A 26,252-nucleotide genomic window follows, 5' to 3' on the forward strand; every position below is an offset into this window, starting at 1 on the left:
AGGCTGGAAGCTGGACAAACATTCCCAGTTTTCTCAGCTTCCTGAGGTATGTCCTGTGCAAACACCACGGGCAATGGTATAAGCTCCTTGCCAGGGATTTAAGGCTCCTTCCCTCCCTTGTTTTCACTGACTATCCTTTACAAATATTATCAGCCTAGTGTTAGTGCCATCTTAGTACTGCAGCCTAACAGGACACTACCTAGATGGAAGTTCAGTTAATAGTCCAAGCCCATAGAATCAGTACATATATAAAGTGCAATGATCTAAAAGCTCCCGGAGTGAAAAGTTAGCGTCAAATGAGTATTTTCAAAGCCGTGCCTCAGTTGTGTCAATTCTTCTAATTCTTTTGGGAGGTACAGTAGCACTATCACTCAGATTTTGACTTTTTTAAGTTGCCGTTCACCAGCAGATCTTTAAATTCTAGTTTAAGCACTGGTGTCTTTCATTAATTCACTGTCATGCATTGATTTGGACTGTGAGAGGTTTCCACTTGAGGAAGACAGGGTTGATAAATCCATATGATCCCAAATTTGTTTTCTTTCCTCTTTCCCCAGCTGTGACTGTCTCGCCTTGTCCTTGTCTGTCAGGAGCATGTATTTATTATGTGTGACATATTTAGCAGGCAGATATAATTGCCTCTGCAAGGCTCTAATCGTCTGCGTCCAATTCAGTCAGCAGAGACTGTGGGAGTCACTGAGGTAATCAAAGTGCGGCACTTTCTTCCTCTGAGAGCTAATGATGAGTTACATGATCATTTACAATGGGCAGAGAAAGAAGTGTGACAGAAAGTACAGTAGTAATACTGTGGTTTTAGTTGTGCAATGCTATCATGTTTGGTTTGAGACACTGTAGTCACCTAAAAAGAGAAAAGTTGCTGTAGAGTTATGGAAAGAGAAAAGAGTAGAGATAGACAAAAGGTAAAGAGGTTAGAGGAGGCTTGTGAGTTGAGAAAAGGGAGGGAAAGCATGCAAAAAAGCCCCTATGTGTTGTCAACCTACTTAGTCTCAAGCTGGCTATGAGCCATGCTGATGAGTGAGGTCACTAAGATAAACAGAGGGGGAAAAAATAGGATTTTGGAAATTGTGACATCCAGTCAATGGTGTTATGCTATCGAGGACTTTGTCTCTCTTAACTTGGCTTCACCAACCTCCAAGCAGTTTGGTAGGGTTGTGAAATCACAGGAAAAGGAATCTTGAGCAGATCTTTTTATAGGATTGTTAATAACACAGTAGACAGTAGTGAAAAACCATAGCCTAAAGCTGCACTTACTGGCACAACCCACGTAAACCTAGTGTATGTGTATGTGTATGCACACGGATGTAGGCCGATGTATGTGTTGCTGGCACTTCAGCATGTGCACACAGTATGAGCAGTCGTTGGTGTCCGAATAGGGTGTGCTGTAGGAGCAGGCTGGTTTAAGAGGAAGATTTACTGCTAAGAAGGACCTTGGTTCTGGCACGTCCAACGCTGCTAACAGTTAACATTTAAAAGAAAATGAATTAGAGGTGTGGCCTTGTTACTCCAAAAACACACAGTAATTTAAAAGTCATGTTAAGTGAGTTTTCCAGAAATTCATCTCCAAGATCTTTGCTGCCTGGACAATACAATGACGGTGCATTGGAATTTGGTTTGTGGATAATCTAACACACTAACACACCGTTAACATAGGGACAGTCCTTTGTACATAGTCATAAATTCAGTCCCTTACATACATCTGGGACACACACATATAGATAGATAGAATTACTGTATCTAAAAAGCTGGGCAGATAAAATCAAATAAAAGCAGAACTATCTTCTGTGTAATATACTATCTAATATGTTCCTGTCTAAACTGTGAGAACAGACCTTTTGATTTTAATGTTGTTACTCAGAGACTGCTAGTGCCTTTTGCAGTGAAGTAGAAACAGGCACAGCTAGACCAGTTAAGTAAAGGCATCGGGGATGTCATAACCAGAAACAAATGTTTGTGGCAGCAGCACAGTGAAAGAGAGTGAAACTGAAAGATGGTCATGTTTTATTAAGCCTGATAATGCAGCCTAATCTGTGGCTTGGGTTGCACAGTACTTTGTGGGTAATTAGAGATCATGTCGTATGCCTGCCCTGCTGAAAAATTGCACTCTGCCCTAATCCCCTCCTTACTGCCTTTCACCCACCAGCTCCTTTCTTCTCTCCCCCACTCGCTAGAAAACCTGCATGCTTTCAAATGAGCCGGCTTCCTGTCAGGAAAATGCACAAATAAACAAACATGGCAACCATATTTCAGGTAGCTAGTCATCAGAAAGTTTAGACCTTACTGTAAGATACTTGGAAATGTGCTTATGTGCTCAGAATTCAATAAGAGGAAGTCGACAGTGGAGCACTTTGTGGTTTGCTATGTGGAACTTGTTAGATGAATGACTAATGCCTCCTGGCAAGTGCCCCAGGTTTACTATTACCAAAACAATGGCACTCGATACAGAGCACCATAGCCTTGGTTTTCACATAGACAGGAGCTCAGGCTGCTGTTTTCTTTTGAACCCTAAATGCTGACTGCCGATTCATGCAACATCCCCCAAACACAGAGACACACACAAAAGAAATTCTCAACTTACATGGCCACTTGTTGAAAAAAGAACAAGTGCTTCTTTCATCGCCCATTGTCACTGGCTTTCCCATTGTTAAAAGTCTAGAAACATTTCCCTTTCAGCATTTAGATTCAATGTCACCACGTGTAAAACACTAACTATGTTTACATACCCATAATTACTGGCCTTACCCAGATTATGACAGCAACTCTGTTAAACTGTTTGCATACCAGGTGGGAAATAATGATATGATCTGGTATTGTTGTGGTGCGAAGGCATCAGCCGCCTCCCATCATAGACTGGAGAAGCTACAGAGATGCTACAGAGGTGAAAAGCAAGGCTGAACTGTAACTCAGTCGGTTTAATACATGCAGTGTTTCCTCTAGAACCTTTGCCATGCTTGGTGGTTAGAGCCAAAAATCCCCTTTACATGCATGAAATCAATAAAAAAACCAACTGTGCAGTACCTATTTATTTCCTCTGTATGTTAGTGACAACTCATAATACCATTCATATCTTACCAAGTATGTGCTTTATGAATCACTGAATAAAGCGTATTAATAGCCTGTTTATATCTTATGACTATGAGTACATGATAGCAGTATTGTCACAGACACCAGCCACAAATAATACACAATATTTCCTGTAATGTACAGTTAAATGTGGCACTGAACTCATTAACCGCTTCAACTTCTCCACAGTCACCACAGGAGAGCTTATGAATTATCATTTATTCAGTTCACAGTGGAGATAAAGACACAGTATTTCATAGGGATATACAGTATGTTTCTTATGTAGGAAGAAAGCTGTCAAACAGTTTGCCTTCCATCAGTCCCTGCATTTGCATAAAAATGTACCCGAATGTAAAACTGGGCTATATCGTGTTCAAGTAGGATGGTGTTCATTGGCAGAAGTAGAAAGCTTTTAAGAGTTCAACTAGCTAATAGCTACCAGTGTTGCTTGTATGTTTTTTGTGGGTATGAGTAGGTTAGGAATCTTAAACAAAAAACGAACCAAAAACCCAACAGTAAAGAGGTTAAGCAGGTTCTGTGAAGCCGGATAGTTTATATTAGTTGAAACTTTGGGGCGTTTTGACATCTACTGTATCTTACCTCCTTTTTGCTTTTTGCAGTGGCTGTTTCTTCACAGTCAGAAACCCAGCATACTCAAGTTTAATTCATCATCAAGCTCATTTGAGTTTTGAAAGCTACAATCCTGTCTGGTAGATGCTGGACCGTATGTCTCTATCACTCATCATAACAGAATAAATGCTGACTTGTTAGGGAAGTGTTGCAATATCCAAATACTAATAAAGCAAAAGCTACATAATATATAAATGGTGTTTTCATCACAACGATCAAAGTGTTGGCTTGCACACAGGTCAGTGTTTTAAATATTATTGTACTGGGTTTACATGCTGTGTCTGATGCTTAAAATGTGGTTTGAGTTGCCAGTGTTACAGCATGAGAAGTGCACAGTTGTCTCATTATTTAGAATTAGAATATTAGAATTCAGAATATTAGCTGCATGGCGGTACATAGCAAGATGGTTCAGGGCTTGAACCTGCTGACCAGGTGGGGCCGTTCTCTATGGAGTTTGCATGTTTCCTCCAGGTGCTCCTGTTTCAAAGAAAGAAGGTTAAATTAATTGCATTCTAAATGGCTTGGAGGTGTGAATGTGTGTGACATGTTGTCTGTCTCTGTGTGTCAGCCCTGCCTCTTGCCAATTGTCAGTGGAGATAGGCTCCAGCCATCTGACCCTCAAAGATAGCCAGGTTTAGCTCATGGATGGATGAAACTGCTAACTTTATCTACAAAGACTTGACATTTTTGTGAGCTAGCGGGTGCTATGATTCATAATTGCAACAAACTAGCAGCATGCTTTTTGCAACAGCTCTACGAACACCCATGTGCCTGCAAAACCCAGCAGTGTTATAATTGTGGCTGACCTGTGGACTCATTGCGTGCCTCTTAAAATTAGAAACAATTGTGGCTGCACTGAATCAACACTGTCCCTTGCTGATGATTGGCTCGTTGGTCTGTGGGAACCCCAACACAACCACTTCCTTTTCTGTCACCTTCCAAAATGCACCAATCTTCAGAGACAGTCAATATAGTTTTGAAGACCAGATAAACATAAAGGAAGTAAACCCCAGTACTCATGCTGTACAACATTGGCATACAGAAACTGTAAAAGTTTGAATAAAGAACCCCTAATTTCTTCTTCTGCACCAGACTTTCTATGTCCACAGAACCCCTCGATACACATTCTATACGGCTTCAAGGCATTTCATTTCCTCTCCTCCTATGACAGCATCACAATATAATGGGACATGGTGTCACATGACAGGAGCAAGTACATGGAGCGATCAAATCAGTCTCTCTCTTGAGTTTGAAGGGCAGAACGGTCAATTGTTACATAAACTAGAGTTGGTTCAATTACAGAAAAATGTGCTTTGTGTCCTTGTCATAAGCAGAGGGATGAAGCAGATAAGAGATAAGAACTGTGCTTACCTTGTGCGTGGAAACATACTGTAGTGAGAATTAAGATACCTCATTCAGCTCTGACTTCACTATGTCACTGAGATGTTATGTATAAGTAAAACTGTGTTAGTAGCTTAATTAAAGAGCACCCTATCCTGACAGATTTGCAATATGTGCACAAAAGTCGAGTACTAATCTTCCAAAGAAGGAAATGAGCAGTCTGTCCAGAGAAATCTGAACATTTGACCCTCAGCATCTCTGAGACTGTTTGGTATCCTTTGGAAGAAATGATCACACATCAGCAGGGCTGCACTAACATTTTCAATGTTTATAATTTATCAGCACTAAAGTTTATATTTATTGAAGTAACTTCTTAGAACTATGAAGTGTAAGCAAGCTTTAAATTTTAGTTGTGCTCTTTGTTTTTTTTTCCATTATAAAGTGTTATTTCCAGCAGTTAATTCTTCAACTGTTGAATTTGTTGTGGTCGACCCTTGCGCCAGGTATTCACTGTGTGCTCCAGCACAGTACCATCGCACAGTTTTCTGTCTAATTAAGTCATCTCTGAGCCTTGAAAGCACAAATATAGCGCACTGAGCTGAGACCAATATGCCACTAATTGTCCCGAGTTTTAATTTCTAATGGAATAAGCGCCAGAGGGAATGCTGCTTAATGAGATGCAGTTACGGTGAGTGTGTATGTGTGTGTGTGTGTGCTCTTTAATCTGTTTACTGTAACTGCAATTGCCCTGGTGAGTTGAGAAACACAAGTGAGTAAAGCAAGATGTTCATTTTTGATTTGGTTACCTCGCTTCTGTTTATCCTGCAAAGCACTTCAGTTCAGGATGTCTCTGTAATTCCAAATTGTAAATGTACACATAATAATGAATGGTAAATGTACCTTAAAATAAGTAACATTATTGAATGTACATTGTTAGGAGAGTCGACTTTTCAGTGATGCCTACTGCTGGAGTGCCCTCTCTTGATAACTGTGTTACAGTGGACACTCTTACAAATGTTAGAAGCACTTGTGCCCTTGGTACTAGTTATTGCACTGAAGGCGTGGTTGTTAGACTGGAAATGGAAAGGTTGTTTACATAGCCTTGAGAGTGTTTGTGTCATGATTTGGATTCCAGGCATTTCAACATCCAAATAAATCCGTTTAGACTTCTGAGGACAAGTAAACCTCCTAAAGAAGAAATGGGCCAGCTGTGTTTAAAATCTGTAAGGTAGTTTTGTCTCTAAAGCTCAAGCAATTTTGTTTTCAGTTACTACAAGCGGAGGACGTGGAATCAAAGTTCACAGAGCACGTTTAGTTTTATATATTGACAGAAGAGATGGTTATCTTTTATTTACAACATAAGAGTGCTTTTTCCATGTTTGTATCTGTGGAATCTTGAATTGAACTCCATTAGGTCTGTGATTTTTAATGACAGCACACACACAAGCAACATAAGCAACAACTCTGGAAGCATGAAAAGACTACAAGCATCCCTACAGACAAATCTACTAAATGTTTCAAACACTTTGGTGACTTTACTGTAATTTTCTACCTTATCGCTTTTGAGTGGAGTTTGCTTTTGCAACTGACTCAGGGTCCTTCCTCTTATTGTTTCAATATTTCAGAGGATTGTTTGAATGAGGTCACCCATTACCAATCTGGCCTGGGGCCAGCTTGACTTCAGCTGATTTAATTGAATGTACGACATGAGTCAAAGTCAAACAAGCAGAGACTGCTTTGCCATGACAGCCTCATTACTCCACATTAAGAACTCATTTTACAATGTATTGTGACTTTGGGCTTGACAAATGGAGAAAAGGGATGAAATCAAATAAGTGAGTACATTTTGGAAGACTACTCTGGAAATGCTCTGACTGAAAATATTCCAGTACTGTGCATATAGTGGATTTATAGGAAAGTCTAAAGCAGTCTTTCTGCTGTTTTGTATAATTTAATGTGAATGCCTTCTGGGTTAAAGTGTTCCCATTTTTGCCATCTGCAGTAATGGAATGACATTCAATGCCATTTTCCTCTTAAATGGAATTTTTGTCAAAGCCTTATGAATTCAACCTGCCTTGTCACTCAAGCCACAGCCAGTGCTGAGAGAGTCAAAAATATGTGAATGAAACCTTTCGCTGCAGATTCTACTGTTAGCTGTGAACAGACCAAATAATGATGCCTTTATCATGTCTACGGCACAACAAACAAAGAAGTCTTTCTTGTGGCATACCACAAGATGTTATGTTAGGTGGTATAATGGCATACATTATGTATATATCACATTCACAGCATTCATAGCATCCCAGCAGTGAGCTAGCTGCATTTCATCGGCTCGAACCTCGACTAAATTTCTCAATTAAGCGTGCATTCTTTGAAAGCCACTGGCAACTAGGCCAGAGCTTGCGGAAAATAACATGCTGCAGACTGAATGTGCCAGGGCCTCCCTCCACAATAGGAAAAGAAATGTTGAGACTGCGACGGCTGTGGAGTGGAGATATGGTAATGTTTGCTTAGGGCTAGGTATCTGGCATAAAAACAAACATGGCCACTCTTAATGAGCCTGTTTGCCTGCCAAAGGTAAAGACAGCTGTTGTCTCTCGCCACAATGGAGCAGGCCTCGGTGCCACAGAGGGGCACTCTGCGTCCCCATAGTAACGCTCACCTTGTGTGTACTCAAGACTGAACTTATTAAATCCTCTTTACAGATAAATAGTGAGTAAAATGTAAATTGTTAGGCCATCCAGCACTTTCATAAGGTCTGACTGTGAAATGAAGAGGTTTATTAAGTTTTGTCTTTAGAGCAGTAAAAGTGAAATTGCTTGTGGGAGTGTGAAATGGCTGTGCACCGAGAGCCGACATCTAACTTACTCATAACATTAGTGAGTGAGACTTGAGAAACTGTAGCTTTCTCTGTTTGGTAAAGCAGAACACATTTTAATAGGAGCGCTTGAATGGCTGTGCTTAACTCTGCTTTTTTTGCATTTGTCTTTTGGGACTTGAGAAAATCTCTCTAAAATATCTTTTACTAGAAAAGTGCCTTCTCAAAAGGACACTAATGCACTTAGATATAGGCAAAGCAGGGGATACAGAAACCTCAACAAAGCTAAATTAATGCATTCTCGCTGTACCTGTCCAAGCAAATCAGCACCGACAGATTTCTGCACCCCACAGCTAATTTTAGAATTAAGAATATGAGTGAGATAAATGCAGCATTTTGCTGAGAGGACAGTCGCCAGTAAGAAACTACAAACATCAGGGTGGCTTCTGTTGAAGCAAAGCCCTTCCAGCCTACACTGCTTTCCTGGCATTGTTTACAGGCCATTTAAAGCTATTGAATGGAGGACATATTTTCCCCATTATAGCTTCTGACAAAAAGGGCAGATGTATAAAAGTTTTATACTGTATGGATGAATATGCTGTGTAAACCAGTTTGTCAACCTTACTTGTATAAAAAAATGAATCTAACAAACAATAACTGAAGAAAGATTTTACTTTAGCAGGAGAAAAGCTGCTGATGTTTCTGAGAGGAAGGACAAAACAAATTAAGAACAGTAAATAATGACACAAAATAATCATTTATGTATGGGACTGTATGTACATTTATACATGTTTGATGAAAAATCTTATCAGAGATTTTCTATTATTTATTAATTTGTCTTAGTTTATTGTAGCAGTGTCATTCATGCCTAAAAAAATCTTCAAAAATTAGAAAGATTTAACATTTTGTCTAGACCCTCACCAAAATTTACTGTGCACCTTTGTGTTTTCTTGTGAGAGAAACATTAACATTACATTATTGTGGTTTCCAGAGGACTGTCATTGTGGTGCTGTAAAAACTGAAAAGGAAATTTCCCCTTTGACTATTTCAAAGAAACACCACATAACTTAACCGACACAGTTTTGCCACAGGGCTGAAAATGTCCCTGATCACGTTTGACACCAAGAGGTCCTGCACAGTGCTACTGATGTGATAAGTTTTTTCTGTTCTATCTTAACACCACATACTGTATGTGACTACTATTTTGTTTATTTTTTCTGGCTGTGCTGCTGAGGGAGAATGTGTCTGCTGCTCTGCTAGACAATATAGAAAATGTTTTTACCTTTTTTTGGCAAGGTGGGAGCCTACTGTACATGATGATTGAATAGATTATTTTATTGCAGTAGATAAACATTTCATGAATGGAAATGTGCAAAATGGAGTTGTATTCATACAAATGTTTGTCAAAGGCAGAAACACTTTTGTTAATATCATCTCATTGGGTGTGGAGCTAAGGAACCAGCAAATATCTGAAGTGCTGGGCAGAGCGTGGTGGAGCGGGCCATAGTAGATCATAGTGGAGCAGAGAGGGGAAGTGCTGGTCGGAGCAGAGTGGGTTGATGTGGAGTTTAATGCTAGTGCTACCTTAAGTTACATAGTGTAGCTTTAATATCACAAAGCTTTGGTGTGGTTAACTGAAATAACTGCAGTCAATCTATATGGCACTTCAGGTTGGCTAATTGGCCTAGCTGACTGCCCAAACATAAACAAGTTGTTCTAGCAAAGTAAACCAGCTTGCTGAGCTGCTAAAGTGATGAATGCCATGTTGAATAATGATTTCTTTTAAAGTAGAATTGTTTGTATTTTTAAAAATTTTCCTTTTTTTTTCAGAGCTGCTCTGCCTCAGAGAAATGTCTATGTAATTAAACCGAAAACCATATACAATTAATGAATCATTTGCACTTGCATTTATTTTTGCAGCTCTGTACTTAATTAAGATTATGTCTGCTATTTTTATGTATAGGATCATTTTAGTTTTTGTCAGCAACATTGGGCTTACTGTGTGTCTCTTCTGGCTATAATCTGTTAGCACTTTCCCTGTTTGTTTGTAGCAGTGTCTTTCAATTAAACAGCAGGGCCAGTTTCTTCAGAGATTTCGTTTGCGAGCGACTCCCCGGAGAGGGAGCAGAGGAAATGGCTGAACACATCAGACACATTCGTCTTCTCTGCTTAGTTACCTTGCAGGGGGAAGATGGTGATACCTATTTCCTCCATCTAATGTGTTTGCCTTACACCCTATGCCAAGTGTCAACATGCAGCTTCTTGACAGTCATTTTTCATCTGGAGCAAGCAGCCAGTTTGAATAAGCCTGAACATTGCTCTTTTTTTTTCCTTTTTTTTTCCCCATCGTCTCTTCTTTTATCAGCTAGTTGTTGCTTTTAAGGTGGAAGACTTCTGCAAACATGTTGAAGGTTAAAGGTGCACTAGTCAAGGCCTTGGCTGGTTGTTGATTAAGAACAAAAAGCCAATTATCATAATAGGATATGGGACATAATGACAGAATTAAATGAGTGTGACAGACACACAATAAGCCTGTTCTGTCATCGCCTTAACCCAGCTCGCTTATTAGAATTAATCTGGCCTGATTAAAAATGCAAATAGCTCAGAGTCACTGATGGAGTTTACATGTTTTAAAAACATTTAACTGATTTAATTACATGGAAAATGAAATGGTTGGATGTGCAATTGAAATTTTTTTTCCGTCATCACCCTCTTGCCAGTTGCCACAGAGAAATGAATATTGTCTAATGCCAGGAAGGGAAGGTAATGAGATTAGTGCTCTCCCTCTCTCTGTTTCTCGCTCCATCTCTGCTGTTCAAAAACTGATGGTTTGGCTCATCGAACCAAGAAGAGCTGTTTTATTGTTATCACTGAAAGCATTTTATCTTGGTCTTAGAAGCACCTACTGGGTTGTGTAGGCTGAGCAAAATGTAATTTTAAAAGATCAGTATATGATTTATAGCTGGGGGGGGGGGCATATTCTGATTCTCCAGGGGGTTGTTCATACAGCCATATAGAGGAAGGATCAGAGGTCTTAACAGACAGTTGCAGTTGGCTAAGGCGTAATGACATGCTATATAGCCTGCAGCATGTTTTCAAGTTACATGACATACTTTGGCATCTTTCAGTTTAACTTGAAGGTAGGGGTTTCTGCTTTAACAGGAATCTTGTCATGAAAACAACAACAACATTAGTCCTTGAGTTTTTACAAATACACATCTGTAACTAAAAACATTGTTGAGGTGTCCTTAAAAATCATTTGTCTCGTTTGTACAGTCACAGAGTAAAGCACACAAAATGATCTGCATGAGTGAGACCGGCCAGTCCGTGTTGTCTGCCTTCAATGCAGCAACGGTTTCAGGGTATATTCACACTGTGTGCACCATGTAGGTTGTTAGAAGTGCAGATTGATGGTTTGGCTTCCTTGAAACATGCTTTGCGTTTTTGCACCTTTTAGCCGTGGTCGTAAAACCTGCTAGCATGTGGTGGACATCCTGTGAGGGAGGAAATGGATTTTGCTGGGCTTGTTTGTTCTAGACCAGCAGAGCGTCAGGTATAGTTTTTTTTTTTCTTTACATTTAAGACCGATTGTTTTATTGGTGTATTAACATGTTTTATGTCTGTTATGACTTTACAGCTGTTTGGAATCCTATCATAAAATGTCTACAATGTGCAAGAGAAGCATTTGGATGTGACAGAACATTATAAAATTAGATTTATGCGACTGGGCCAGATGTTCTGTTTTGATCTTGATGTGTTGTTTCTATGTCTCTGTTGCACTGTTTCCTACCCACCATGCCTTACAATATATCATCATCAGCAATGCAGTTATTCAGTGTGTAATATAGAGATTTCATCAACAAGCAACAGAGAAGTTTAAGATTGTTAACGCACTGTAATAGTTTTTATTTAAAGACCTTATATTCTGCAGCAGCAAAAAGACGTAAAGATCTAAAACTTTGTGTTGACAGGGCCGGATCAATTCCAACTGTGTGTCCGTAGATCAGCTCAATGTGTTGAAATGGAAAGTAAGCTATCGATCTGTGTGCATTAGTGCTCTACAGTAACATAAGCAATGAGTGGCGGAACAAAAGAGGCACTATGCGTCATGCTAGAGGAGCGGTGCAGTACAAGGAGGACAGTTAACTTCATGCAGTCTATTGGCATTTTATTGTTTATCATTTTAGGTCCAAATGTATATTTATCCTTTATAAAAGAATTTTACTCAATCATATACATCTGGAAAAGATTTGGGGTAAAATGTATAAGTCTAATATACTGTTTTGCCCTGCAGAAAGAAAGGTTATTAAAGTTTATTGTGTTACAGGTTGACATTAAAGAGCTAAGAAACATACTAAAGTCTGCTGTAATAGAGGAGAGGCAACACAGTTACACATCCTCAAAATCACGTTGCTCATTTATATCTCCATAAGCTGCCGCCACTTCGAATTGGATATGAGGCTGGAAAAGATACAGTACACCCTGCACTGATATTTCGTCTCCCCCAACTCATACTTTCCTTCAAGGCACAAAACACAATTACTCCATTGTGCCTCACAGTACAGTATATCACATTCTGCACATTTAAGTCAGAGAAAAGATGCAGTGTTGTGTTGGGGTATATGGCATTATGATAAATATGCTTTTAATGGGGGATAGCCAGAGGTGGGGAGGTGGGGGTGGTGGTAGGAGGTCACTGAATGAACTTTAGCACCGTAGTAAACAAATTGTTACTTATGCAAATATTGTAAGAAAAAATCCCAATACGTTCATTCTGCTTTATCTACCTTATCTACTTGAGAGGAAACTTATGTTTCAGTTTATGGACTGTAAGGTGTAAAAGACAAACAAAACAAAAAATACAACGTTAAGGCTTCACTGCCTTGGATCTTTGACCACATCTGAGAGAGGAACAGTTAGGCAGACAGTGTCAGGACCTTTTCAGTAACTGCACTGTTCAGTTGTACCTACACACCCATGACAGGAAACATGGCGGTGAAGGAAAACCTTAAGATGCCACATGGAGGGGTAAAAATAGGCCACTTGGCACGAGAGCCAGCGAAAGAGGGAGATGTGAAGAATGAGAAAGAGGGGGCAGAGTGTGCACAGCGTCTTCTTGTAGGGACTTTTTTTCTGCAGGCCCAAGATAAAAAAACCTCACTCTTTAAAGTTGATGTAGGCTATTAGAGCAATCTCATTTTCGATTGTTTTCGGGGTGAGAGACAATTTTTTTCCTCTTAGTTATACAACAAAGGAACTGTGAGCACCCCTCCCTTCTGAGTTTACAGTCTGCACCTCCTACACCTTCACAGTTAGATAAGCTGCCCACTTTAACCCCTTACAACCTTAAATGTGTTACACACTGCAGCTCTTAACAGTCAGTAATGTTATTTCTAACCCAGTGCTGGTCATCATAGTTTGTTCGAGGCAGGCCCAGGACAGGTTGCTCTGTATTGGTTAAGAATACGGTACCTCTGGTATTAAACACTGTAGGCTCCCTGTGGCAGACACTGTTCCAACACACAAGCTTTCCTCTGCTGTGGATACATGACACAACCCCGTGTACTTTTTGAATGCAAAGATGCTTTATGACTACAGTTTCTAACTTGCCATATGAAATTTTTAGAAGGCCACCAAACTGCAGCTTTATTAGGTAGAATTTATAAAACACAACATTACAACACCGTCTTTTAAAGAACAGTCGCAGTGGATCACAAACTGAGGTTAGAAACAAATCCAAGACGTAGCTTATGGAAAGAAAAACAAAACATTGTTCGGCTTAAAGTAATTTTCTTACTTTTCTCTAACTGCTACTTTTTTGACATAAAGTACTTTTTTATTTTTATTTTTTTGAGGCAGCTAAAAATATTCACATGAAACAAAACAGTCTGACAACAGGATTGCCAAGAAGTTTGATATCGCAGAAACCTCGTATGTCCATATTTTGTCTTTTTCTTTTCATAAATCAATGCTACTGATCACTCTTTACATCAGTTTGTGGGTTTTACAAATATGTAACCAATGAAAAGCGTTAAGAAGGGCTTCACACACCAGGTTAATGTCTGAACGGTGTTTTAGGGTCAGGATACAGAATGCTTCAAAACAGAACTAGTTCTTGAGACATGCTTTCCGCCCACGTTGGAAATAATGTGGGTGAAAAGTCAGCAGACAGGAGGGAGTAGGTATTTTATTGTTCAGATATGGGCCGAACAGTGCATATTTTCAGACAGTCTCTCCTGTTAGATGTACAAAGTGTTACAATCAGTTGCTCATATAAGAACTGATAAACAATTGTGTAAAGAATTTTTTATAACCAGGTTGGGAAAGAAATTAGACCCTAGTTCCTTTCTGAACTCTACACAGCTGATCAATCGTGGTGTGAAGTAATCCAACATGGGAGGTGGGTTCCAAAGATAATCATCCATCTAACAAGCACTTCTGAAGAAACATACTGGTAGATTAAGTGCCAGTCTAACCAGAGTCATCACTGGGATATGTGGTCAAGCTGTTACACTCGAGGCCCTTGAGGAATGACAAAAGATGTGTCCTCAGACCCGGCCCTCCTCTTATATCTGCTCACTCATCTCAGCTGCTCATTAAAGGGTAATTACCTATAATTAGTGAATCATGTCATTTTAATGAAGATGTTGAAAGTGGCTTGAGCCAGAAGAGCTGTCCTTAATTCTGATGTTCAAGATTAGAGGCAGGCAGGATTTTAATAACGGAGGAGAGATTAATGAAATATTAACACTTTTGCAGGCTCCATAGGTGGCTTGTATTATGCTTATATTTTGCATTACTTTTCAGTTCCACTGGCATCAACACCTGGCTCTGGAGGGCAAGTACATGTTACTGTATCAGAGCAGGCTAATAGGCATGATGATGATGAAGCTGTGTGTGTATAAGTATGTCTGTGTGTGGTGCTTCTGTGAGTGTGTGTAATGCTTGCACTAATGTGTTCTATGCTGAGTGTGTGTGTGTGTGTGTGTTCCCTGGCGGCGTGGTGAGTGTTTAATCTGGCCCGGTGGTGTGCCGTTGGCCCGGCTAATCACAGTGTGTCTGTAGGAGTGCGCTGAGCCAGGGAGCACGCCGTTGCTAACAGCGCCTGACAGACTCATTAGAGAGACCTGGCACTGAGCTAGTAAGGCGTGCACACACATACACACACACATATAGACAAAGATACACACTCAAACACTTTGAAACACACAGAGTGGGAAAGGCACTCAGCCTAAACTGCACAGACACTGAGATAAATTCACACACACACTATTTTTTTCCCATTCCTTTACAGACATTCACACTCATTCATGTAATCATCCGTAGACGAGTGTGTAGTGACTCTTTCTCTCTTTCACACACACCAACACACATCATCGGTGCTCCACGTGTGAGAACAAGGCAGGCGATGACCCCTTGCAGTCGCAACCCAAACACAGACGAGAGCCGAGCGAGCATCTGGGAGGAGGAGGGAGGGGGTAAATGGAGGGTGGGAAAAAACAAGAAGAGGCGAAGAGGAGGAGTGGAGTGGAGAGAAGGGAAACGTCTGACACAGCAGACTGGCAAAAGACATTTTCAGAGTTTAATTATCTGCAGTCAAAAGATCACCTGCACCTGTCAAAAACTTTAAGAGTGAAAAATAACAGTATATTGTAGGCTGTGTTTACAGGTAATGTGAGAAGTTTCTCTTTGGGCAAAACTTTTTTCTTTTTTCTTCATTAAAGTAAAGGCTGTTAATTTCACAGGATTAGGGAGAATGACATTTAGTAAAGTTCAACAAACTACTGTGACAAATTACTTAAGACTTGCTTGCCTTGCGCTCACAGCGAGGTTAATTGCAGCTCAGCTGCAGCAGAGCCAAGTGGAAACATTAGGTTCAGCTGAATAACAGGTGAATGCAAAGCAGGTCAATATGTAGTCAAGTGTGGGCCTGCCAGCTGCTCGCTCCCTCTGCCCAGCCCCCACACAGTGGGGGGGACACACAATCACACACACGCACATGCTTTGCACTCGTGAAATAGCAGCAACAAAGTTAAATATGTCAACAAATGCAAAAAGCAATCTATGCTACTTTTAATATATTTATCCTTTTTAAATTCAGTTCAGTGACGCACAAACAGTACATTAATTTCTAACGATGATAAAAACTGTTAAGCCACCCCATATTGGTGCTGTAATTGCGCACCACCTGGCAAATGTAACTTCACCTTTTAGCTCTGTGTTTCTCTCCACCACCTCCTGACAAAAAACATCTGGCTCTTAATAAGTGCTCAACATTGCTCAGCAGCTAGCTGCTAACTTTGTCTGTTTTTTTGGTGCTGGGAAGGTGGCGCACACCGGGTCTGTCAGAGCAGTCATTGTGTTTGTTGTCTGCTGCATCTGAAAAAGATGTTGTTGTCTGCTGCATCTGAAAAAGATGCTGATGAGTGTGGCAGTGAGGGCAGTGAAGTAGTGAACTGTAAAGCCAAAACAATGAGCTAGAGAAGAGTTTGGTGGTAATTCTCTGTCAGCTTGACCCATTTCATATACCCAGCAATTCAGTCCATTTTATCAAGATGCTGATTATTGATTCAAATGATAATAACTAAGAATAATAATAGATTTTTTTATGTTTCCAGTGGTCTAATGGTCTTTTCATGGGATTTCCTTACAATAAGAAAAATTTCAACTATTGTGGGCTGTGTTCTTTAACCCTTGGTAGCACTGGTAACACAATTTAAAGACTTAAAAAAAAACTGTGAATATTTTGTTGTCTCTCTTTCTCTTTCTCTTTCTGAGGAACTGTTATCATTCACTTTCATACATTAGCTTCCATGAAGGGATTTTTAATATAGCCTGGTAGCTGCAACTGGAGCAAGTTTTGCTGACACACTTGTTTCACTTAAAAGCCAAATCAAACTGGCTTTAATTTTCTCTACCACTGTACCATGAAACAGGCCAGATCTCCACTCTCTCTCTCTCTTTCTCTCTCTCTCTCTTTCTCTCTTCAGAGTACAATAGTTGTTTTGCTCTCAACTCTCTTCCATCCCCCCCACTCTTCTCCAGCACAAGGCTATGACATTGAGGGAATGTGATGTGATGTATTGTAGTAACTAATGTATTCTGTGAGGATTGTAGAGCGTGCACAGAGCAGATGGCAGCAGGTTGATCTCGGTTTGTGTGTGTGTGTGTGTGTGTGCGTGTTTAATGATGACAATGTGTATCTGTGTGACGTGCATATAAGCGTGTGTGTGTGTGTGTGTGTGTGTGTGTGCTCAATCCGAGTGGGGGATGGGAAGAAGGGGAAGAAGGGAGGGAGGGAGAGTAGGGGTTGGTGTGTGTTGAGTGAGCTTCCTTTGTGAGATAAAACATGCAAATGGTGGATTATTTTAATTCAGTTTTTTCCAGTGCCCTGAACCTTAATCCCTAAAGCAGCTGAAATGAAAATAGTATATGTTTTCTTTCAAACTCTCCCCCCTCCTTCCTTGTTTTTTATTCCCTCATAGGAATTTACAGCTACCAGCTGTTTAGGAACTGGATCCTTTGCACTTTAATTTCTGTCTGGTGTAGTTACAGCCAAAGACTGATGATTACATCTGGATAGTATGGAACTGTCTGGCCCAAACTGTTCTGTTACACAGTCAAGGACTCATGGTTGTGAAATTTTTGAATGGTGATAACAGTGTTTATCCTAAGAAGAACTAAAAGCTCTGTTTGTTACTTAGACTGCAGATATAAAATATGCACATTTATAAACACTTGCACATGCTCAAGCACACTGACATACAGTATAAACAAAAAAAAGAGACTTAATCTTAAGACTGCAGCAGGACTTACATTACATTTAGATGCTGTGCTGACACTTACCTTTAATTCATATTGTTCATTGTTTATGTCTAAACAAAATGTATGAGAAGATTTCTTCAAATGAGCCAGCTCTTGAACAAAACAGCATTAGTTTTTCATGTCCAAACGGCACAGGGCAGAGACAAGGGAGGACGTTAACTAATAAATTACAGAGAAAGGGATTTTGTCTGTGTGTATTTTTGATTTTGGAAAAGACAAATAAGAGTATAATCAAATGTGGCTAAAGCACAATTGGCAGACTAAACCACACAAACACACAGATGCACACTTTTTTCACAGAATGACGTCGTCCCCTATAGATGCATCTCACAGATGGTAGAATCTATTTAAATTCACTTGGGTTAGGAGTTTAAATACCGAAGGTTATTCCACAGTTTCCTGCAGAGACTTTTGAAGTATCTATAGACGATATTGGCATTGCAGCCACTCTGTGTTTGGAGCACGATAGCTTCATTACTTGCACAATACACCACATTGATATTATGTTACTTGGCTGTCATACTGTACTCTTTCTGCTCATTTCCATCCTTTCCCACCGGATAGTTACCTGTCTTAGAAGCTGGTGGTGTAATGCACTACATTCTTCTCTCAGGCTCCCCTGGGGACCCTGAACGATCATCAGCCATGTGGCAACAACAACAATTTTAGGTGGCATGATGGACTGCAAAGTGCAAAAGCTGTTGGATGCCTGGTAACTGGCCTGCAATTCTGTTATGTTAGTAAGGCTAGACACCAAAACAACAGCAAACATATTTTATCCACCTACACCACAGATACAAAGACAAAGGAAAAGTCACAAGCATTGTCACTGCTCTTATCAGTAAAAATGTTAATAAATTAATCACTATAAGAGTAGATGAGGATTTTCTTGAAATATCAAGGCTTCATCTGAGCAAGAGAGAAAAAGAAAGCTTGTACATTCTTGTCTCTTTCATATTAGGGACAGGCAGCATAATTGAGTAAATGTATTTAAGTATTTGAGCGCTCTCATTCAGCCTCTCTGGGATGGTTGATATTGTACTTAGGAAGAATATTGCCCAAGGCAATTCATTAGTGGTAAATAATTGAGAGGCTCAGATAGTGCTAAGGTGAAATGCCTGTTATAATTTTATGGAGTTTGTGTTCTTAGGGCTGTTCAATTTAAGAATATTAAAAATGCACAAGCCTTCCCACAAATTACTCACCCGAAAGATTCACAATGGGCGCTAATGACTATCCATCCATCTTCCATTGTTTTCAAGCTCTGCGAATGTGTTTTGTTGCACCATTATCAGTTCTATTTCAGCCTTTGGCAATGTTCAATTATTTTATGAAGGATGTTATTGTTACCCTCATTTTTACTCATTTTGTTTGAGGTAATTAAGGCAGATCAGCAGGATAGCTTCCATTATAAACTTTGGAAGGTTGTAGCTTACACAGCGGCATCTGGGCTGTGAAGAAGGGGTGTGGAGAGTGTCAAAAACAAGCTACAGTGTGGCTAGGGTGGAGCCATATGAATCATACCAGCAGTCTTGGGATGTTTCATAGGCAAACAAATAGGTCAGACTTACAGTATGTCAGTGTTGAGTGCACCTGCATCTGTTTTTTAACCTTATGTAGGTTCATGCAAATTTGTTTACATGAATTTGCATTCAGTTAAGTTTTCCTCTTCTGAAAGGTTTCTAAAGGTTTTCTTGAAGCTCCACAGTTGTTTTTTAACCTGTGTGGCTTTTATTTATGCCTGTGCACATTCAGATAACCTTGTATCAGTTGAAAATATCACCTCTACATGTTGGTTTTCTGGTGATGCAACTTAAAGGCCACTGAGGTTTTATTTAACATCTTGTACACCCACACATCACCACGTGATAACCAAGAAACGGGAGAGCATCTGAAGGTTTCACTTGTTATTCACATGGCTGTATGCACTACAATAGCATGATGTGCTTAGTTCATGGTCTGTGGTCTGGGAACAAGAGCTGTTTGCCCTTAACAAATCAACAGTTGTGTATAGCTGTGCAGTGTTTGTTAAGATGCTGATGCTTCCAGTCGAACTGTTTTTTCAGCCATGCTAGCAGCAGGACATTAAGGTTGACAGTGTCATTAGGTCTATCCATCTGTCTGTGTCAGCCATTTTGGAAAACATTTTGGTTTGCTGTGAAATATTCAGTGGATGGATATTTGGAACACAAATTCCTAGTCTCCAAGGGATGAATTCTAATGGTGTTTCCTTGATTTGTTATCTAGTGCCACCAGCAGGTTAAACGTTCACTTCAGTTGTCGACAGGATACCTCAAAAAATCATTTTCAGACAGCCTTAGTATATGAGAGGTCCTAAAACTGCAAGATTTCACTACATTTCTGCAAGACGGTTTTTCAAACATCCAAATTCTGTAGTGTAATCATCATTACAGCCTCATATGGTTGATATATCCCTAAAATCTGTATTTTACTGACGTTTACCATGTTATATATTTTTATATTACATTAGATGTTAGATGTTTGCATTAGATGTTTAGATGGTTGTATTTATAATGTTGGTTATATTAGATTGCCCTCAGTTATTAACAGCCAAAGGATCATTGAACTGTGTGCACTGTACATACAGACAGTGTAAATTCATGCATTGCTCCGTTAGTCTCCAGATGCTTGGCTCAGTGCCAGCATTTAGCCCCACTGGGGGTTTGTGTATATGCTTGTCAGTGTGTGTAAGAGAGAAAGGACGTGGGTATGGGGAGGAGGCGTGTTCTGGGTGGAGGCAATGTCAGCTCATTAACCTCCATTCTTTTCCTAGCACGGTACTGCTTAGAGTCACTGTGTAAGTCTCATGTCATTACTCCTCCCCCTGCACGTGTGTGCTGGGTATGAGGGGCAGAGCAGAGCAACCAGAGGAAGGGAGAAGAAGGGAAAGGTTCCAGAGGGAGGGGGGGCCCCCTCTCATGTTCCTTTACAAATGCCCTGCTTGTACCTTGCAAACTAAAGCCCCGCCATCTCGTTTCCTTCCCCACTTTTGTCTTCTCTGTCTCTCTCTTTCTCTTCCTGCCACCTCTCTCTCTCTAACCACAGGCCCAGTTCAGTGTGGGTGAACGAGGGGTTAGGCTCCACACTGCCCCCCCTCCAGGCATCAGTCAAGCTAGGAAAAGACTGCCCACTGCTTTGGTGAGATACAGTAGCTATGAGCCCCCAGTTTCTGTGTGCTAGCTCTGACCTGAGTCTGGTGGTATTTTGTAGTGTGCAAACTGGGGATACTTAAGTTTAAATTCATCAAATTCCCAAAGAACATCTAAATGCACAGATTGTGTATGTTATATCCATACTTATAAGAACACATTGCACCAGACAGTGTAAATGTTGCTTGCATTTGTGTACAAAATCAGGCACAGCTACTGTAACCTACCGACGAGTTTAAGGATTTCTTAAGTGTGGCAAGTTATGTTATGTGTGAAAACATGCAAAGGTGTGAATTACATCCATGTAGTTGTTATTATCAGGTCACACGTGTGTGGGCATTTGTAGAAACAAATTAAGTCCTAATCCAAAAGCACCTTTGACACTCCTAAAGTTAATCGTTAATGCTGATAAATGAACACATTATGGTAAACCACCATTATTTTACAGAGAAGCAACAAAAAATGCAAAAAATATGACATAGATTTCTTCATTCAACCTGCTATTAGACTGAGATGTTGCAATGTTACTTCCTGAGAACTTCTTATCTTTTATTACGACTGATATTCTACTGGGCTCATATATTGTTTGTTATGTAGCACACTTCCCTGTTTAGTAAACTGTAAAACTGTAAAGTGGTTTTATGTTAATACATTGTGTGTGCATGTATTAACAGCACTGTAATTGTTTGCTGTTTGAAAGTGAACACACCACAACCTGATTATCAGCAATGGTGATTTCACAAGTGTAACACTTCCTCGCTACCTTCTACAACTGCATGTTCTATGCCACATGTTTAATTCTATGATATGTTGATACACCCATGAATATATATACATGTATGTATACATATAGTATGTATAGAGAGAGAGAGAGAGAGAGAGAGAGAGAGAGAGAGAGAGAGAGTGAGAGTGAGAGAAAGTTTGCTGTACTTGTAATGATTTATTTTAGTTACTGCCAGAACAGTCAAACTTCAGCCTTTTTCTTCTTCTTCCTTTTCTTTTTCATACTTTATTCTGTGCAGAGGCAAGAGAGCAGCCGATTGCAAAAAGATAACCAATTATTGGAAACCAGACTTTTCTTTTCCTGCTGCAGTTATCTGATGTTTCGGTGAGCAGAGGCAAAGGGCTGGGGTAATGTGACATTCACTCTGCCCTTTATCTTCTCTCATCGCTGTTTACCCCAGTCAGTTAACAGTGGCTTGTGCTCTGCATACTCTCCTGCTGCCAGAGAAACCTCACTCACATAGTCTCATGTAGATACATGTGCATACTGTACAGACACATATTATACACACAAATGTATAAATATATACGCACGCACTCTTACCCCAGACACTATGTCTCAGGTAGACTGGTGGGATAACTACTTTCCTCCTAATAGTTCCCATGTCGTTAAGTATAGCACTAGTGCACCTGCTGAGGCTAGCTGCTAGTTGCATATGACGTTACTGTCCTTGATGCTAAAAAGGTATTTCCCTGCACTGGTTAGCAGGCAGGTCGTTGAAGGTCACCGCAGCAGGATGAGATAGGCTGTGTGGGTGGCACTTTGGTCTAGCATCTTTTTTCTGTTATTCCTTTGTATATGCACTCACATGTGGCGCACTCCATGGTTATGACCACTTTCACACTTTGCTGTAGTTACTGATTATACTGATAATGCACAGTTGAGTTATGTGATGGCATACAGTACCTGTACTGTACCTGTGAGAGAGTGCAGCCATGTGTCACTCAGATCTACTAGATAGACAAGCTTTGCACCTGCATAGGTTTTAAATAGTACAAACATATATCTGATTCTTAGAATTCAACCAGCAAAAACAGGGAAAAAAGCAATTTACGACAGTATTAGTGCATGCTAATTGTCAGAGCCAAATAGAAGGATTTCGGTTTTCTCTAAATTTAATTGCAGACAATTTGTGGACACCAAAGTTTTAATGTTGATTAGACGTCCTCTAATATGGGCAGGCTAGTAGGGTTTTCAGATTTTTCTGGTACATACAACTGGGTATTATCTGCATAAACCTGGAAAGGAATGTTGTGTCAACAAATTATGTGGCTGAGAAGTAGCATAGGGCATAAAGAGAGAATAAACTTGGCCCCAGGATGGACACTTGGGGCACTCCAAACTGTACCAGTCAGGGAGATGAAACATGGTTTTGTTTTGATAAGTATGAGGAAAATCACTTTAAGGGCATCTAAGGAAAAGCAACCCAGTGGTGGAGTAACTTATCAGAAGAGTCTGATCAACAGTTTTAAAGACTGTTGTCAGATGAAGCAATATCAAAACATTCACTTGACTCAGCGGTCTAAATGAGATAATTTAGTAATCTAATAATCACAGACTCTGTGCTATTTTGTTCTCTAAAACCTGATTGAATTTTCTTTTTCACTCAAATCATGTAGGATTTTTACAGCCACAGTAAACTGCCTCTACTCAACCATTAATGTCTGTCAGTCTCCAACCTGGATTAGCTTATTCGTCTGTGCCATTGACCTCTGTTGTTGTTCAAAAATGATTAAAAACACATCAGTAAAACACACCGCTGCACTCTGTGACATATTTCTTTATTACGAACCACCAGACCAGTGTATATATTACCCCAAAAACTTCAAATGACCATAATGTTTTACAGCGTCTGAAGCATACATTTGTGGTCTGAAGTAAAGCAAGACAACTACGCATGCACAAGATCTCTGTGCATGCGTAGTTGTCTCTGTTGACACTAGCAGACTGTCAACAAGGATCATGTCACTCACCTGGGTTCACGGTGGAAACAAAACATTATTTAGTCCCGCCCTGCCCGGCCTTCACAGACACACACACCCAGCCTTTTTCCTCAGTCTCCCTTCTATTCTATCACCATCTCTACTCTTGACTGTTGATTTCAGTCTCTGTTGCTCTACTGCAACAGAAAGTGGATGAATGAGAGCTTGTGTCTGCCTTTTCATTTTTACACATCACAGCGCATAGGTGGAGCTGGAACCTGTTTTGTCTTCGTTCTCAAGCAAAGAGTGTTTGTTTGTATCTTTATTTTTTCACTGTGGAATGCTTTAGACCAAACCATAACAAACAGAGCTGGTGTTCATTAGATGTGAGCTGATGGATTGCACCGTCACTAAAACTAAATGTTTCTTTAACATCATCAGCTGCAGAGGTAATGCCAGCTGTCTTTTTGCACTTTTGAAAGAGTCCCTAGAGGAAATGTGGCACTATAATGATATATGTTTCCAATTCTTCTAACAAAATAGATTTAGGATGGCACGGGTCCAGTGAATTCCAAGCAGAATTCCATCAAAGTCCCACTGAGAGATGTAGGACATGTTTCTTGTATCTGCTCAGTATCTGATCATGCCGTCTGTGTGGTCCCCTGACCAGAGCGTATTGTGTCCAGATAAACATAGCCAAGGTTTTGCATATGAAAATGAACCATGCATCCGATAAAGGTGAGGATACATAAAAAGTTTTGTGCTGGTGGATATGACCCCAGTGCAGCTGTAGTCAAGTGTGTGTTTGTGTGTGTGTGGGTATAGTGTGTAGTTTGTGTGTAGGATCAAACTCTCACACCCAGGAAGAGGCCCTGTTTCCCTTATCTAACGACAACAGAGCATGTGTCGCCATGACCACAGGCTGCGCCTTTTATGGGCTTCTCTAGTGTGTGTTTGTGTATGTGTGCTCGTGTGTGTATGCACCATGTTCATTGTTTGCCCATGTTCATTGTTTGCTAGGGGCGTGGTGCAACACCAGAATTGTTGCTGTATTCTCTCCTCTCTCTCTTTCTCTCCTGTCCTCCCATACAACTCTGAAAATTCACTGTAGCTTTTCTTTCTTTCTTTCTTTCTTTCATTTTTGCCTCTTCTCCACTCTGTCTTTCATTCCTTCTCAGTTTTTAAATGTGTCTATATGTTTGTGCGCACACAAGAGTGTCTTTCTGTTTCTGTTTCATTCTCTCGTCTGGCTTTGAACCAGCAGTGACAAGTTGGGCAACATCAAAATTCAGTGGCACTGTCTCAGGTTGAGGTTTGTTAGGTCTCTCCTACAGCTTAATTGAGTAGAGGACGAGGGAGAGAGAGAGATGAAGAGGGGGAAGATGAGGAAGAGGGCGCTCAAACAGGCATACATATTGCATGAACCCCCACCCCACCACACCCCTTTCTTCACAGAATGACTGTGTACTGTTCTGGGCTTATTAATTCTGCTCAGTGAGAGAATTATTTTTAGAGACTTGGTGTACTGGCATAGGCGTTTAAAGTCACAAGTATTACACATTCTGCTTATAGATTCCTTTTTATACATTGAAAAGTTCTTAAAGTTTGTTGTAGCTGTTCTTTAAGGTGATGCTGTATGTTTTTTTTACACTTACAGATATTGCAGTGGGTTTCTTAAATGTTGATTGGGTAAAACTACTTAAAACTTGTTGCCTTTTTAAATTCAGCTACAAGTAGCTACAGCTATCGGGAAAAGTGGACTCTAAGAAACAGGTACTTGAGCAAATGTACTGAGTTACCTTCCATCACTGTTAAAGCCCTGTGAGACAAGCTTGTGATAAAATATTTTATGAATATACTAGAGTTGTAGTGTAGTTATTAAGATTAGCAATAGCAATAAATCATATGCTGTTTTTTTATATATTTCATTAGGTAATGCCAACAAAGTTATGGCAAACATTGCTGTGTTTTGTTTCCAAGACAGTTATTTTCTTAGCATTCAAAATGAAGTCTTTTTATTTTCATCATGACAAGATCATTTTTCTCTCTAATGACTGGACAGTTAAGGGTGCAAGGCACACAAGCAGTTCTTCCCCATTCACACCCTTAACAAACAGTGGCTGGTAGAAGCCTTGACGAGGAGCTTAAATGAATTGTCCATCAATCACAAACAGTCTTCAGTGGAGTCTGTAATTTTGCCTCCAATCCTATCAACCGCCTCATCGGTCCGCTCCAAGATGAAAAGATCCCAGCACCATTAACATGGTGTAAATATTACACGTTTCCCCTGGATATGCTAGTTAGCATCACTTCCACCTTGTGGCTTCGTTATTTTTGAAACGCTCAGCTTTGTCGTTGATTGCGAGGCGTGACCTAGTTTTGGGATGCACTCTCGCTCTCTTTCTCTCTCTCACTGTCTTCACTTCCTCATATTTCTTCCTCATTTATTCACACTATACCTCTTTTTCATTCTCTCTCCACCTCATTTCTTCTCGCTCTGAATTTGTCTACCTCTTTCTTTGTCATTTATTCATGCTCTTTCTCCATTAACTGCCACAGTATTGCCTTCATCTCTTTTTCAGCCTCTCTGTCACTCTCGTCCTTCTACTCTGATGTATGCGTTTTTTACTTCTCAATATGTCTCTGTTTCACAGCCTATTATTATTTTTCTTTACTCTTACTGT

General features: G+C 40.1%; 1 protein-coding gene across 6 annotated transcripts in view; it reads left to right on the forward strand.

Moving 5' to 3' along the window:
• LOC109971692 (TOX high mobility group box family member 2-like) overlaps positions 1 to 26,252 on the forward strand; it is a 74,415-nt gene that overhangs the window by 6,103 nt on the left and 42,060 nt on the right. For 2 of the 6 annotated variants that reach the window (XM_020620106.1, XM_020620097.1), the window contains one exon: positions 20,759 to 20,851. The exons of 1 other annotated variant lie outside the window; for it this stretch is intronic. In XM_020620106.1, coding sequence (XP_020475762.1) covers positions 20,759 to 20,851 — 93 coding nt within the window. Of the gene's footprint in view, positions 1 to 6,822; positions 6,885 to 11,339; positions 11,421 to 20,758; positions 20,852 to 26,252 lie in introns of those variants that run through there. 3 more of the 6 variants (XM_020620131.1, XM_020620113.1, XM_020620136.1) reach the window with 3 other exon arrangements.

The sequence above is a fragment of the Monopterus albus genome, unplaced genomic scaffold (assembly GCF_001952655.1).
Source record: "Monopterus albus unplaced genomic scaffold, M_albus_1.0 scaffold6.1, whole genome shotgun sequence".
In the NCBI taxonomy this organism is placed as follows: domain Eukaryota; kingdom Metazoa; phylum Chordata; class Actinopteri; order Synbranchiformes; family Synbranchidae; genus Monopterus; species Monopterus albus.